The 13511-nt window shown below is 36.6% G+C and overlaps 1 protein-coding gene across 3 annotated transcripts in view; it reads left to right on the top strand.

Annotated features, from left to right (window-relative positions):
* Positions 1-13511, top strand: part of LOC116723171 (partitioning defective 3 homolog B-like) — a 222210-nt gene that overhangs the window by 181494 nt on the left and 27205 nt on the right. For all 3 annotated transcript variants that reach the window (XM_032567857.1, XM_032567860.1, XM_032567859.1), the window contains exon 23: positions 11865-11941. In XM_032567857.1, coding sequence (XP_032423748.1) covers positions 11865-11941 — 77 coding nt within the window. The remainder of the gene's footprint in view (positions 1-11864; positions 11942-13511) is intronic.

Below are 13511 nucleotides of genomic sequence, written 5' to 3' on the forward strand. Positions count from 1 at the left end.
CAAACTCACACACACTCATGCATCTCACATTTGGAGTCTCATATCCAGACTGTACGTTGAAACACATTCCCTGGTGCCAAACGGTATAGATGTTGCTGAGCAATGTAATTTCGGTCTTAATACTTCACTGAGATATCATAGAGTATTAGATAAATAAATATAAAAATCCTGAAATTCAAAAGCAGCTGTGCTTCTCCCTCTTAAGCCACTGATACAATGGAAACTGAAAAGCACGTTGAAATTCAGCCTTCCCTCATCTTTTCTGTCTCTCAGCTCTCTCTCCCATTATGTCTTGTCTTCGTCAGGTAATTGTCTCCCCTTTAACCTGTACCTCCTTTGATTCTCCTATGCTTCTGTCTCTGTGACTTCCTTGGAATTCACCTGCCTTTGTTCCGGCTAATCCTCAAAGGAGGAACTTTTTTTAAGTCTGGAAGTTTGGGGTAGAAAGGAGGCACATATTGGAAGTGTGGGAAGGGGAGAGGTACAGGGACATACTATCAGGGTGGCAGGGAGGAAGTGTGGGGGGCTTGGCTTATAGGAATCCAAATTATCTTCCTGCACTTTTCTAGCTCGCTTTCTCTTCATTTTTCTCCCTTTTCCTTTTGTACGTGGCATCACCCGCGAGTCTCTCCTCCACTCCGTTTCGCTCGTCTTATCAGCTCCCCACCTTGCACTTTCAAGGACGAGCTTAACTGTTAAGAACACTAAGGACTGGATAAACCTGTGTGGGTGTGCATGTGTGTGAATGTGTGTTGGTTTTTAACTTGCGCTGTTTTTGTGCTATTAATTTCCCGTTGTGTCTGTGTCATTGAATAGTAGGCATTAAATATGGTGTGCCTTCACATGTGTGTTCTCTTCTTGTCGGTGTGTGCTTTGTGTGTGTGTGCTTCCCAGGGCTTTGCAGCAGAAACTAATCCTATCCCCTCTTCCATCGCCTTACTGTACCTTCCCTCTTACTATCATTTATTTATCCCCATCTTGTTTCTTTTTCCTAGCACACTCAATTTTTTCAATAGAATGCCTTGCAAAAATATTCACACCCTTGAACTTTGAACTTGAACCTATTTTGGCATGTCACAATGACAAAACATAATTGATCTTATTCTGATTTTGTTACAGACCAACACAAAACAGTGCTTTTTTAAAATCATTTTACAAATAAAAAATTTTAAATTAACTTTATCTCAGAACCCTTAAATAAAATCGTTGACAATATATTACGCTCATAAGTTCATTGAGTCCGGTTTTGTGTAAGATTGACATTGCCATGGAGTTATTAACTACCGAACCATGGATGGAGTCAATACAAAAACGCATCACACTTTTGTCTATTTTGTGTAAACTCCTTGGAAAACTACTGACCCTTAAAGTACCACTTCACAGTTAAGCTCTACTTTGTGTTGGTCTACCACATAAAATCCCAATAAAATAAATCATTTGTTTGTAATGTGGCAAAATGTGAAAAAGTTCAAGAGAGGGGAAAACTCTCGCAACGTCTATATGCTTTTGTTCCCAAACCTTTTCTTCTCCATAAATGATTTTACACAAATAATTACTACAATCTTAAAATTAATTACCGGAAACATTGGAAATTGCATTTATTATTCACTATGCTTGTTATAAAAAAGTTAAAATAATTTCACCCGATTTTCTACTTAAGATTAAAAGTGTTGCTTCCACCATGAAAACAATTTTACCAATTAAGCCTAATCTCTTTTAATTTGAACTCATAAAACTTCCACTAATATTTCATTCAGTTTAGGAAAAGACTAAAAAATGTTTGCTATTGCTGTCAGTTGAACTCTTATGGGAAATAAATAACCAGAGGCAATTACAGGCTTCCGTGTTGTTCATTTGTGGTAGACTGTCAAAGCAGATCTGGTTTCAGGATATGCTCCCTTGGAATTAAAAAACACACCTCTCAGGTTTCCCAAAGAAGTATCACTTTACGGTTTTTCATACAACTGTTTTACACACCCACAGACAGAAGTCTCACATAAGGAGTTGCTACAGAAAACATTTTTTAGTTTCCATAGTTTTATTACAGAGTTTTTTTTAACCGTTTGATCAAAATTGTGACCAAAGAGCATGAGCACGACAGGAGATGACAGTCAATTAGATTTCATTGTTTTTTATACAAAAGAGTAGAAAGCCATGTTCTTTTGGAAGATAATCATTAAAAAAATTGGAGAGGTTTTATATTCAAGAAATGTGGGTTTTGTAAATTATATGAAATATTTTATTAGGTCTTTTCACAATTTGAGACCCGTAGAACCTTTTTAGGAAGCTTTTTACTTGCCTTATCAGTATTATCAAAATCTTTTGTTCTTGGAAGTGTCTCGAAGTTGGACATTTTTAAAACATGTCAGATAATGTATTCGGGTGCTGCAAATTTGTATTTCTTTAATAGTGCTTGTTGCAGTAACCGCTGACATTTGCATATTTTACATTAGCAAACAAATCATTATTTATTATTATTAATTATTATTGAGCATTATTGCCACTTTCATTATGTTTTAAATGCAACAACCATACTGAATTTTCAGGGCTTTTGGGTTCCCATTCCATTTCAGAAACTTAAACAGCACCTGATAGATAATCTTAATCTATAGTTCTATAGTTGAGAAGATTATTAATATAAATATTAGGAAACCTTTAAGATCCTTAAAAGTGCTTTGGATGAATGTTTAGTGTTTATCCTTCGTAGTTCAGCAAAAGTGATTGCTGAAAGCTTGGGATGCCATCAAACAAATAGCTTTCAAATCCCACTTAACAAAAGCTGATTTAATTTGATTACTGGTTGTATTTTCTGATCTGTATGTGAACACACACAGAAATTTATTAGCCATGCTTCCATTTACTTACACACGTCCAGTAAATGAACGGGATATGCTTTGCATTAAATAGTATTAATGGTGCTAATCGCCAGGGACGCTCTAAGCTGCATGCTTTGGGGAAAATTGACCTTCTGTGGTCTTAATTGTACTAGAGGCTCAACACCGCCGTGACATTTAACTGTGCTCCAGTGTTAATTCTTAGCGTTTTATTCTAGTGCTTTGCTGACATTTCAGTAGGAGGCAGCTTTGCAGGAAAGATGATTGGTGATTCTTTGGCACTTTGAATAAATAAGCACATTTGTTCCCATTGTTTGAGTCTTTCAGTGTCTTTCTCTGCCTTGCATGCAGTATTGAGAGAGTTCGGTTCATAGTAAGATGGGAAAAGGCATAACATGATGGACTGGCTTTCACTGCAGTATAGATCTTGCAAAGAAGCATTTAAATAACTTTATCAGTCAGAAACTAGAAGTTGCTGATTGTTTGTTTACTGTGCACATTAGGTAACATTGATTTCCAAATAATGCATACCTAATTAATGAACCTTTCAACAGTTTCTTGAAACCAACTAGCACCAACTGGGACCAATCTACTGATCTTTCTATTAGGTACAAAATAAACAAGCATATTTTCAAAAATATTCATTATATGGCTGAGACATAGTGTTTTAGGTTTAAAATTACATAAACTGATGGTCATTAAAAAAAACTAAGCCTCTTTCTTATCAACATAAGCAAGGGTCTACTTGTTAAGACTGCAGATGGTGGAGTGACTCTCACCCGTTTGGTCAAAACAGATTCATTAGAAGACTGATGAACTATGGAAAGAGCTAATTTGAATAGCTGTTAGCGTGTGCATAGGTGAACTTGTGTGTGAATGTGAATAAGCATGTTCTTGTAAGGGCACTTGTCGAGTCTCTTTGCTTTAGTGCTACTTTGTTAAGAGGCTGAAGTAATTAGCTGAGAAAATGGAGGGCTTTTCACCAGCAGCTGCAATTACTGCTTTCTGTAGCAGGATTGAATGGATAAATGGATGGAGGAAAGAGTGGTGTACTGTATTAGATGAACAGGGCAGGATAAATAACGACTGTGTTGGCTGTGGATGGAGGACATTAGTGAATAAATGAAAACAATTGTCTGTGGATGCTTAGCATTGTGAAAGGTGTGTAAAAAGAACATGCAAACTCGTCAAAAAAGGACAAAATTCTAAAGGCTTGGATTTTACTTTTCTTTCTACATGATCAATAATAATAAAGTCATGCTATATTTTTCCTGTTTGGCTGTCCTGATCAGTAAATAGTTAAATTATCACTGACCTCTTACACAGGACATTTTATTCTCTCTAGGCACCCAGTTGGCATTAATTATGATGTGTTAGACCAACAACATTCTGTCTTAGGACCACTACTTTTCATCCTCTTCATCAATAATGTTGACCCTAACATTAACACTTAAAACTTCCATATTTACACAGATGAAAAGGCATTGTATTGTTCAACACTCAACATGGTTCTCACTTTTATTGCTGCTCAATCACATTTTAAGGCTTTAAACTTGTTTTAAACACAAACAGGAAGGAAACTTTCCAATTCAAAATCTCTGTGGTCTGACATTAATCTATTATAATTATATGGCCACTTTGGGCTGCTTAATATCTTTAGGCCTACATTTATGTGAGAAGTTCAGTTGGTTATAGTGTACAGTTCCATAATGACCTCTTGTTGTCAGTATGAAAAGTTTTGACAAATTTGCTTGATTTATTTTGACATAAATGCTAATTGTGTATGCAGGCTTTGATAATTAAACTGATTCCATTTGTCTGTCTTGTCCAGGACTCTCTTGAAAAATAGATTAAATATCACTATTTTCTTCTGCTGACATAAAGGTTTTAATAAAAGCAAGAATTAAGCCATCATATGGATTTTTAGAACTGTGAACAAAGATGTCAGATTGTTTCCATTCCTGTGAATTATTAAAAACTAGTTTTAGATAAGGTCATTAATCCGCATGGGTTTCAATATGAACGAGGAGTTTTGCCCAAGACCCTAAATATGGAAAACTTGTAAAAACAATCTTGGCGTTTACAGTCTCATTACACTTTTACTTCTATTCAGTTTGCTGGAGTTTATTCTTCCACAGCTCGTTAAAGATCCTGCCACAGCGTTTAATCAGGTGGAGATTGAGAGTATTTGGACTTTCCGTCGTAGCTTTTTTGTTCTCAATCCTTAGCTTGTTTATAGACTCATTTTCAGTCAAGCTTTAGGTGTCAGATTACCTTCTATTAGACTGGAATATTTTAATACATTATACAGAAGACATTTATCAATGACTCCAAGTAGTCTAAGTCCTCTATCTGCTAAATAGGCTCAAATATTTACCTGACACTTTGTGCTAGGTATTTTATTAATATGATTTGTTTTTTGCTGCAGTGTGGCCAAACCTGTCTGTGACTTTGAGTTTGAATTTAACTTTGCAAAACATCACTTTTAAAGCATTGTGTCATGTTTTCTTTCTTTTGCTGTTTTGTTTTTGAAAGTAGTGCCTTTTACTTGGCAACTTTTCCAACCTTTCTGATTGCACTGCTGTGCACTTTAAGCTTTAAAATAGTAACCACATTTGCAGAGGCATCCAATCCTTCAATGTTTGGCAACTGCCTCTAATGTTTTTTTTCACTTATGAGTGATCTTTCATACTCCAAACTGTTTTTCAGTGGCCTTATCAGACAACCTGATTGATGAATGCTGAGAGTTGCCTCTGAAATACTTGCTGATGTCTTTTCCCCCTTGGGATTGTGTTAACCAGCAGCTGAATCCTTCGCAGAGTTTGGCTAATGATCTGTTGATCGTGTTCAGTAAATGACATCCTGGTGCCCTTATACTTAGAAATGTCTTTGTCAAGATTTTTAACCCTTGATGCCAGTCTGAGACATTAAAGATAAGGCACTTGCTGATATAAAATCATATGTATGACATAATTAGTAAAGCGAGTTTCAAGTGTATATTTCATAGCTCTGTAGATATTCAGTCCTATGCTGTTTCTTAATTTTTATTATTATTATTGTCTGCTAATCAAATAAAATGCCTTGGTAAATTTGTTGTTTAAAAAGTGTGACAAAGTTTTTGTGGTTTTGAAATTAGGACCTTACAAAACTTTGATATACAATGAAGCTCAGATTATTCATACCCCCTGAAATATTTTGGTTTTAATTTGACCATGTTTCTTCTGACTGGAAATAATACCAGCGTTTTGGAGAAGCTCAGCCAGAATCCAGACTTCTCTGGAAAAAGGTCAAGATTAGGGTGATAGTTAGGAGGCCTTCCTAAGAAGATACAATAGGTTGCTGTAGGTAAATTGACAAAATACTATTGGAGATATGCAAAAAGCTGGTCAGCAACTATAAGAAGAGTTAGACTGCTGTCATGCTAGTAAAAATATCTATAATTTTTGGCATATCATTTTTTAAAAAATTACCTAAACTGGTGTTATTTGTACAAGTCTATATTTTGAGAGATGCATGTCCCCTTTAATATCGGAAATAAATTTGTTGTTTGAAGTAAACTCATTTTAAATCTAAATCTGCCAAGGATTTGAATAATTTTGGGCTTAATTGTACATTAGTACCAATAACCAGCTCATGCCTACACACTGTACTTTAGATTTGATCAGAATATAGCTACTTTTAGTTCCTGTACAGTAAGGATGGACTTTAACTTACTGTTTCTGAATTTAGTATTAAGCTGAATGTTTTGTCAATTTACAGGTATATTTATCTCATATCTCAAAGCCCTTTATGGACATTAATGTTTTCAAATGTTTTGTGCAATATGAAAAATACTGTACTAAAAAGACACATTTTTGATTACGTGTCTGTAATTAGCAAGGGAATAATCATTTTGTCTCATTTGAGTTAATTTGTAGTTCAGCGGTGTACCCTTTTTTGTCTTAAAATTACATATTGTAGTTCATTAGACTGAGGTGACCTTTTCCTTTCTACACCAATATGCATGCCAATAGTTATTGAATGTGCAAAAGCAAAGGCATTACGTACATGACAGAGGACATGACACATGCACAAAGCAACAGTAAGGTAGTAGTGTGTAATTAAGTCAGCCCAAAGTACTGGCAGAGCAGAAAGATGTGACTGATAAATAAAGATTAGACCAAGACAGCCCTTATTCATTGATCTCTCTGAGGGTGAGAGACAGAGCAGGGGGAAAGGACGAAGAGGGGTAAAATCTTTTTTGATTTACAGAAGGAGAAAAGGACAATGAATTTAAAAGATCGGTATCTAAAAGTGAGATGCAGATGTGGTTGAAATGATTTAAGTGAAATTTGATAGATGGATACACATTAGCAGGATAGTAACTGCTCAGATAAGATTGGTTGAGAGATGAAACTGTCATTGTTGTGTTATTATTCTGGTGTGTTCCCAACACTGTTCCTAATTTACAGTTCATCACATATGGCTGGTATTTAGTTTTATTCCTTAGTTTACACATTTTGAGTAAAGGTTTTTATACACCCGTCATGGGCATGAATGTGAGATTCATTTGGGTCTTGTAATACTTTATTCTACCCTATATATATTTTTTTTCAATATGTATTTACTAGGCGATAAATTCATTGAGTTTAGAACAAAATAATTTGCAGTATGTTTGAGTTTATTTTGGCCAATCTTTTCACCAAATTCAAATCTACAGGCTCAAATACCACAGTTCTTTATGGTTTTTGGTGTTTTGCAAATGAGCAGTTTCAAAAACCTCTCAGATTGTTGAGTCACAATTGCACCGTTACCTAGCAACCTCAGCTGAGTCCAGAATATCACCTAACAACCCAAGCTAAGCTCCAGTGTTTGGTTAGCTGGTTTTACGGCTGTATGCGCTGTACAATGGCTGCTGTAAAAGACAAATGTTTTGTTGATGACTTGCCATCCAGAAACCACTTGCTGCATTCTTGTTGGTTGTGCATTGGGCTTTATTTCTGCTTTTCAAAGGTGTACAGTTGTATAATTGCGCATATGTTTTCATGTGCAAGTGTAAACGTTGATTTTGGGGAGGCATGGCCAGCAGCAGTTTATTTGGATTTAAAGTGACAGGAGGTCCTAAAACAGCTCATTCTGAGTTTAGACAATTTGGCCTAATTTATACAACCTTATGTGAAAGAAATTTGTTTTGACTTCCTGCTTTTGCAGCTCTTTTTGGTTGTCTTCATAGCTCAGTAAAGTAGTTTTCCTAAGCCAGGGGACTACTGAGTAAAGTCTGCTGGGCTCCTTTCTTCATTTTGAGACAGGAGAGGAGTTTGAGTAAGAAGCAGGAGAAAGGATAGAGATTTTAAATAAGCTGAGTTGAAGGAAGCGATTTCACAGCACTCCTAAGAACCCTTTATTTAGCTGGAGCGAGGTTGGTTAATGAAGAGAAATGATTAAGTCTGCTCTGGGAGAGGTGTAAGCACAGACGGTTGGGGAGAAGAAGAAGAAAACAAGGAAGGGGTGCCAGAAACAGAGTCACAAAGAAAAGAAAGACTCAGTTCAGAGTTTGGACAAAGTACTCTAATTTAAGCTGTATACATCTACAAAATGCTCTGTGCCCATCTAAGGTTCTTTGATACATCCTTGAAACAGTTCAAGTGAAAGGGACTGGACTCTGGATCTTTCATGTCTGTGTTTCATTGTATCTGTGGAAAAAAAGAGAGACAGAGAGAGAAACAGTGGGAGTGTGTGTCAGTGCTGAAAGTGATGGGTGGTGTATTTTATGGGTAAATTGAAGGGTCTGTTAAAAGGAGAGAGATGAGCCCCTCTTACAGTGTGTGTGCCTGTGTGTAGGCGTGTGTGTGGGTGCTCTCCCTCAGCATCAGTCTCTTCTGCTTGATTTCTGTGCTCTCCTCCCTGCCTCTCCTCTGCTCACTATGCCGTGAAATGGTTTTTCACTAGACCATTACCCCTACCAGGGCACTACTGTGCTGCCACAGGACTCTGTGAGTGAAAGGGAGTGTGTTAAGGTGTGTGTGTGTGTGTTTGCCTGGAGAGAGGGAATGATGTGTGTTTGTGTAGCTGCACTTGAAACAGAAAGACTATGATTTTGTTTTTTTTTTTCAATCTGTGGTAAAGATGAGTTGTGTACAGCTACCAGTACGTAGCCTTGTGTGTGTGTGGCTGCATGTGATGGGAAAGGTGTGCTTCTTTGTACAGTGCCTTGAATGTTTTCATATTTTTAGTCAAACACAGAGCAGGACTGATAATACATGATTTTCTTTTTGTAAATACATGTCTTAAAAGTGTAGCATGCTTTTGTATTCATCCTCTTTTACATTCATATCCTTTAATAGAGTCCTGTTGCAGATGTCATCTAGTTAGAAAGTGGAAGTGGCCTGTGTGTGTACTTTAATCTTTTTTGAGTTATAAAACAACATCCTTACCTTTAAAATTTTAATGTTTTCCTGTTTAATCCATCATAGAAATATGCTAATCAAATAAGCAGCCAAAACATCACTTGTTATTTTGGTCTAGACCTGAAATTGATTTAGTGACAGAGAAAAGACTTGGAAAAATTAATGTAAACGTTTGTATTGAATCTTGGGGGCTGAATACAAATTCACTCAACTCTTTTAACATTTGTGAAAAAGTTAGAAGGCCGTATCATTTTTCTAATTTATTTGCTGGGTTTTACATTTGTGAGAACGTTTTGTGTTGACGTGTTTAATTGATGGGTGTTTTCCAGATGTAAACAGGTTTCTGTTAAAAATATCTTTCTCACATCACTTTTTGTTGTACTTTTCATTTATTTTCAGCTTTTGCTTCACCAACTCATCATTTCTCGTAGCCTCCACCACGTGATGCAACTCATTCAGCCTCTCGTCTCTCCCCATCTCAAGTTCCCCCTTTAACATCTTGTTTAAATTGTGCCGTTAATATCTTTTCCACCTCCCCACTCTGCCGCCCTTGTCTTCACCTCATTCGCTCTCTTGTTTTATAAGTCACCTCTCATCTCCTTTCTCTCCCTTTGCCCCTTCTCAACAACTTCATAATTTCCCTCCTCCTCTGTAAGTCATTTTACTCTGGTCTCATTCGCTCCATCTCTCTTTCCTCCGTTCTTCACCATTTAATGCCTTTTCATTCCTTAGCTTCCAAACTCTATTCGCTCTTAATATCCCGCAGTTTCTTTACCTGAGATATTGAAGCTATAAAGACAGGTGTTCAAAAGAAAGCAGGACCAGCAAATCTGATTTATATGCCTCCTGGCGTCGTTCCCCTGAATACAGATAGAAGAGGAAAGGCAAAGAGGGAGAGCAAATAGCTGTGCTCTTTGATATCAAAATCTCAGCATGTTGTGAAGGAAAAAGCACTGAGGTTTCTTCGATAGCTCCAGTCTTTTGTCTCCAACACACCTCACCTCATATCGTGTAGTTTTGAATTTATTTCCCTCTGTCCTTCTTTCTGGAGCTGGGATTACAGTTAAAACCTCAAACTTTAATGGATTTTGTGTGATCAACACAAAGTAAATTATAATTGAAAGGTAAATACAGTAGAACATTGTTTTCAATTTGAAATGTGTGGCATGCTTATGTATATTTACCCCTTGACTCTGATACACCTAAATGTAATCCGTACAACTATATTTTTTCAGGAATCTATGTTGATATGACTTTGTTTCATCATAAATCCAACTGTGAAGGTCTCAGAGGTTTATGAGAAAACATTGGTGAGCTTAGGGCATCAGGAAGATCAAAGAACAGGAAGAAAACTGAAAAAGCTCTGAATATTTCTCAGAGAACTTTTCACTCTGGAAACCAGAGGTGGGTGACATGGATTTCAAATTTTATCACGATATTTTGTGATACTATTGTGATAACTATACGAATATTAGGAACCATTTTGTGGGGCTTGAAACAACATGAATTGGAATTTATTGTGACAACTATAATTTAAAATTTATTGTGATCAGAAATTTATCGCGATAAATGCTAAACGCTACAGTCATTGCCCACTTCTACTGGAAACCAAACAACCCCTAAATATAGGTCACATGCCAGTACAGCAAAAGTCAGAGAAGCAGGCTAGAGGCCGATGGTAACTCTAGAAGAGCTGCAGAAATCCACAGCTCAGATTGGAAGATTAGTTAATCAGTGATAAGAATAGCAGTGTTAAAATAAACGGTTACTTTTTTCATTAATGAGTAATCTAACTAATTACTTTTTCTATTGTTACATTACTGTTACAATTTCTGACACAGGATGGAAATGAAGTCCAACTTGGAAATTTTACACAATCTTATTCATATAAATTTTGGGTGAAAGCACTGTTTTACTGTGACAAATGTGAAATTAAAATGCATTTAACGAGCACCAAAACCATTTTTTGTGTATGGCTGTGTGTGTTTGCCCAGATAAAGTATGTTGATGTTTTGGTCTTTAGTCGACTTCATTTGAAAGCAGAGCGAAGCTGGAATTTCCCCTCTGAATAGACCGGAATATTCTCAGAGGGAAATATTGTGCTTCAATGAAAGAGAGAGAGAGGGTAAAAAAAACAGGAATATGTGAAGAAGGAGAAAACAAGATGATGAGGGTTAAAGTGAGAACCAGTGAGAAGAGGAGGTAGGACAGATTGAACTGTCAGCAGTTTGGATTAATCTCTGCTCTTTTCCTTTCAGTATGGAGATGAGGTGCAGTTCTCTTCATGTGAAACTGTGTGTGTGTGTGTTTGTGAAAGAAAGAGAGAGACATAATATTTTGAAGTAACCTAATCTTGGATGGAGACCCTTCTTACCCCCACCCCAACAAACCTCAGAAGACCTAAATCCCTAAAATGAGCTCTTTTTTGGTCCTAAATTACCAGAGTATCACAAACACCCAAACATCGAGAAAATGAGGGGCTTATGACTGTGCATCCCACAAGCTTCCGCTCCCAGCTTTAAAGTTTGTTCTTCCTTTAATATAGAGTTTGATACAAGATTCTGTACTAGTAAGATGCCACAACTTTAGGTATCTACTGCTCCTGTTTCTACTGCTCCAAACTAATGTTCATTTTGTCCACCAGGTACCAGGCAGAGGCGCTGATCCCCGTCTGACTCCACGATACGAAGAGGTGGAACGCCAGTATGCCTCCTTACCAAGGTACAATTGTCTCCCTCCATCTGTGATAAACTCCAAATCCTTTCTGTTTATTTTTCTTCCTCTAATTTAATCTTTGTTTACAACTGTTGTTCCTAAATTTCCCACACACCGGAACCCGCCACACCTCCACCACTGGAGCCTTCTCTACTCTTTTCAAACCTGTTGAATGCCTTTTTTAATTATTTTGTCTTGGCAAATGAGCTCAATTCTAGTTTACTGAATTGTAGAAAACAATGAGCCATTTGTAGCTTTTAGTCATTAGTCTAATAGTTGTGGTCAGCAGTAATAACAGATCTAAGATATGATGATGTTAAGTCATTATGGTGTGAACATGATGATGATCTGCAACAGCAAGGACATTATGATATGGTCTATAAAGTTAATTTTGGTACTTTATGCTTTTGCACAGACAACTAACTTTTATTTTCTTGTTTTCTTGAGCTTTATTTTGTAGATTGTATGCTTGTCTTTTAAATCAGAATCATGTTTTTGTTATTTGTGCTACTTTTTTAATTTTGAGATAAAAATTAATACAATTTTGAAGTTTGATTACGAACTTTCTTTTTGATTTTAGAAATCAGTTGTACAGAAGGGTACAAATCGATAGAAGTCCATTCAAAGATCTTGTTTGGCCTAAATTCTATGTTATCTTTTTACGGTCTGTTTTTGTAAATGGAAACTAGTTTTAAACTTTTTTTATTTATCTTCTTTTTCTATTTCTTCTTCTGTATTCAAAACTGCATGCAAACAGTTTAATGATGAAGACAGTCTCACATTACCATACAAAAAGCCTTCAGTCACTCTTGAGCATTTTTCCCCCAATTTGCTACTTTTTTCTTTCTTTCTCAAAGCTACAATTTTCTTTTTTTTTATTTTCTTCAACTCCTTTCTTCTTCTTTGTTTGCTCCTCACCAAAGTGATGTCTTACTTTGCTGCACATTTCCTTTTTTTGCCATACTTAAGGCAGATGCAGTAATGCATTTAAACAACTCCTTAGTAGACTTAAAGTTACTGTATCCAAAGCACGTTGCAAGCAGGGGAGAAAGGAACTTCAACAGAAAGAATAATGCTGCTTCTAGCTTCTTTTCATTTTGTTGTACTTGCTGGTAACTACCAACACCTCTGCAGACTATCAGATGTTAGTCGTTGTTTGTGTCTGTCAGTAAGAATGAGTTGGCAAGTTCAGCTGAAGAACAGAACTTTAGAACATTAAAAAGTTTATTGCCAAGTTCCCAACCCTGTTAAAGTAGTGAGGGATGGGTATTTCACACCTCTTTTGTCAGTGTTTGTGGGCGTGTGTGTGTGTGTCCAATATAAAGAGGGAGGGTGTCTCTGCATGGGTGATGGCTTTGGCAGATGGGGGTGGGAGCAGTGATGATAGTTTTGAGGTCTGGCTTTGGTATTTGAAAAGCCTCGGGAAATTGGACACATTTGCACACGCTGGCATACTTTAGAGGTCCTGCATTTCTGTTTCCACTTAGAAACTTGGGCTGCTTTTTCTACACACTCAGCCAAATCCACACGGATGTCTGATCATACATTATGATCCAGATCTGACTAAAGAGAGACC

The sequence above is a fragment of the Xiphophorus hellerii genome, chromosome 7, assembly GCF_003331165.1.
Source record: "Xiphophorus hellerii strain 12219 chromosome 7, Xiphophorus_hellerii-4.1, whole genome shotgun sequence".
Taxonomy (NCBI): Eukaryota; Metazoa; Chordata; class Actinopteri; order Cyprinodontiformes; family Poeciliidae; genus Xiphophorus; species Xiphophorus hellerii.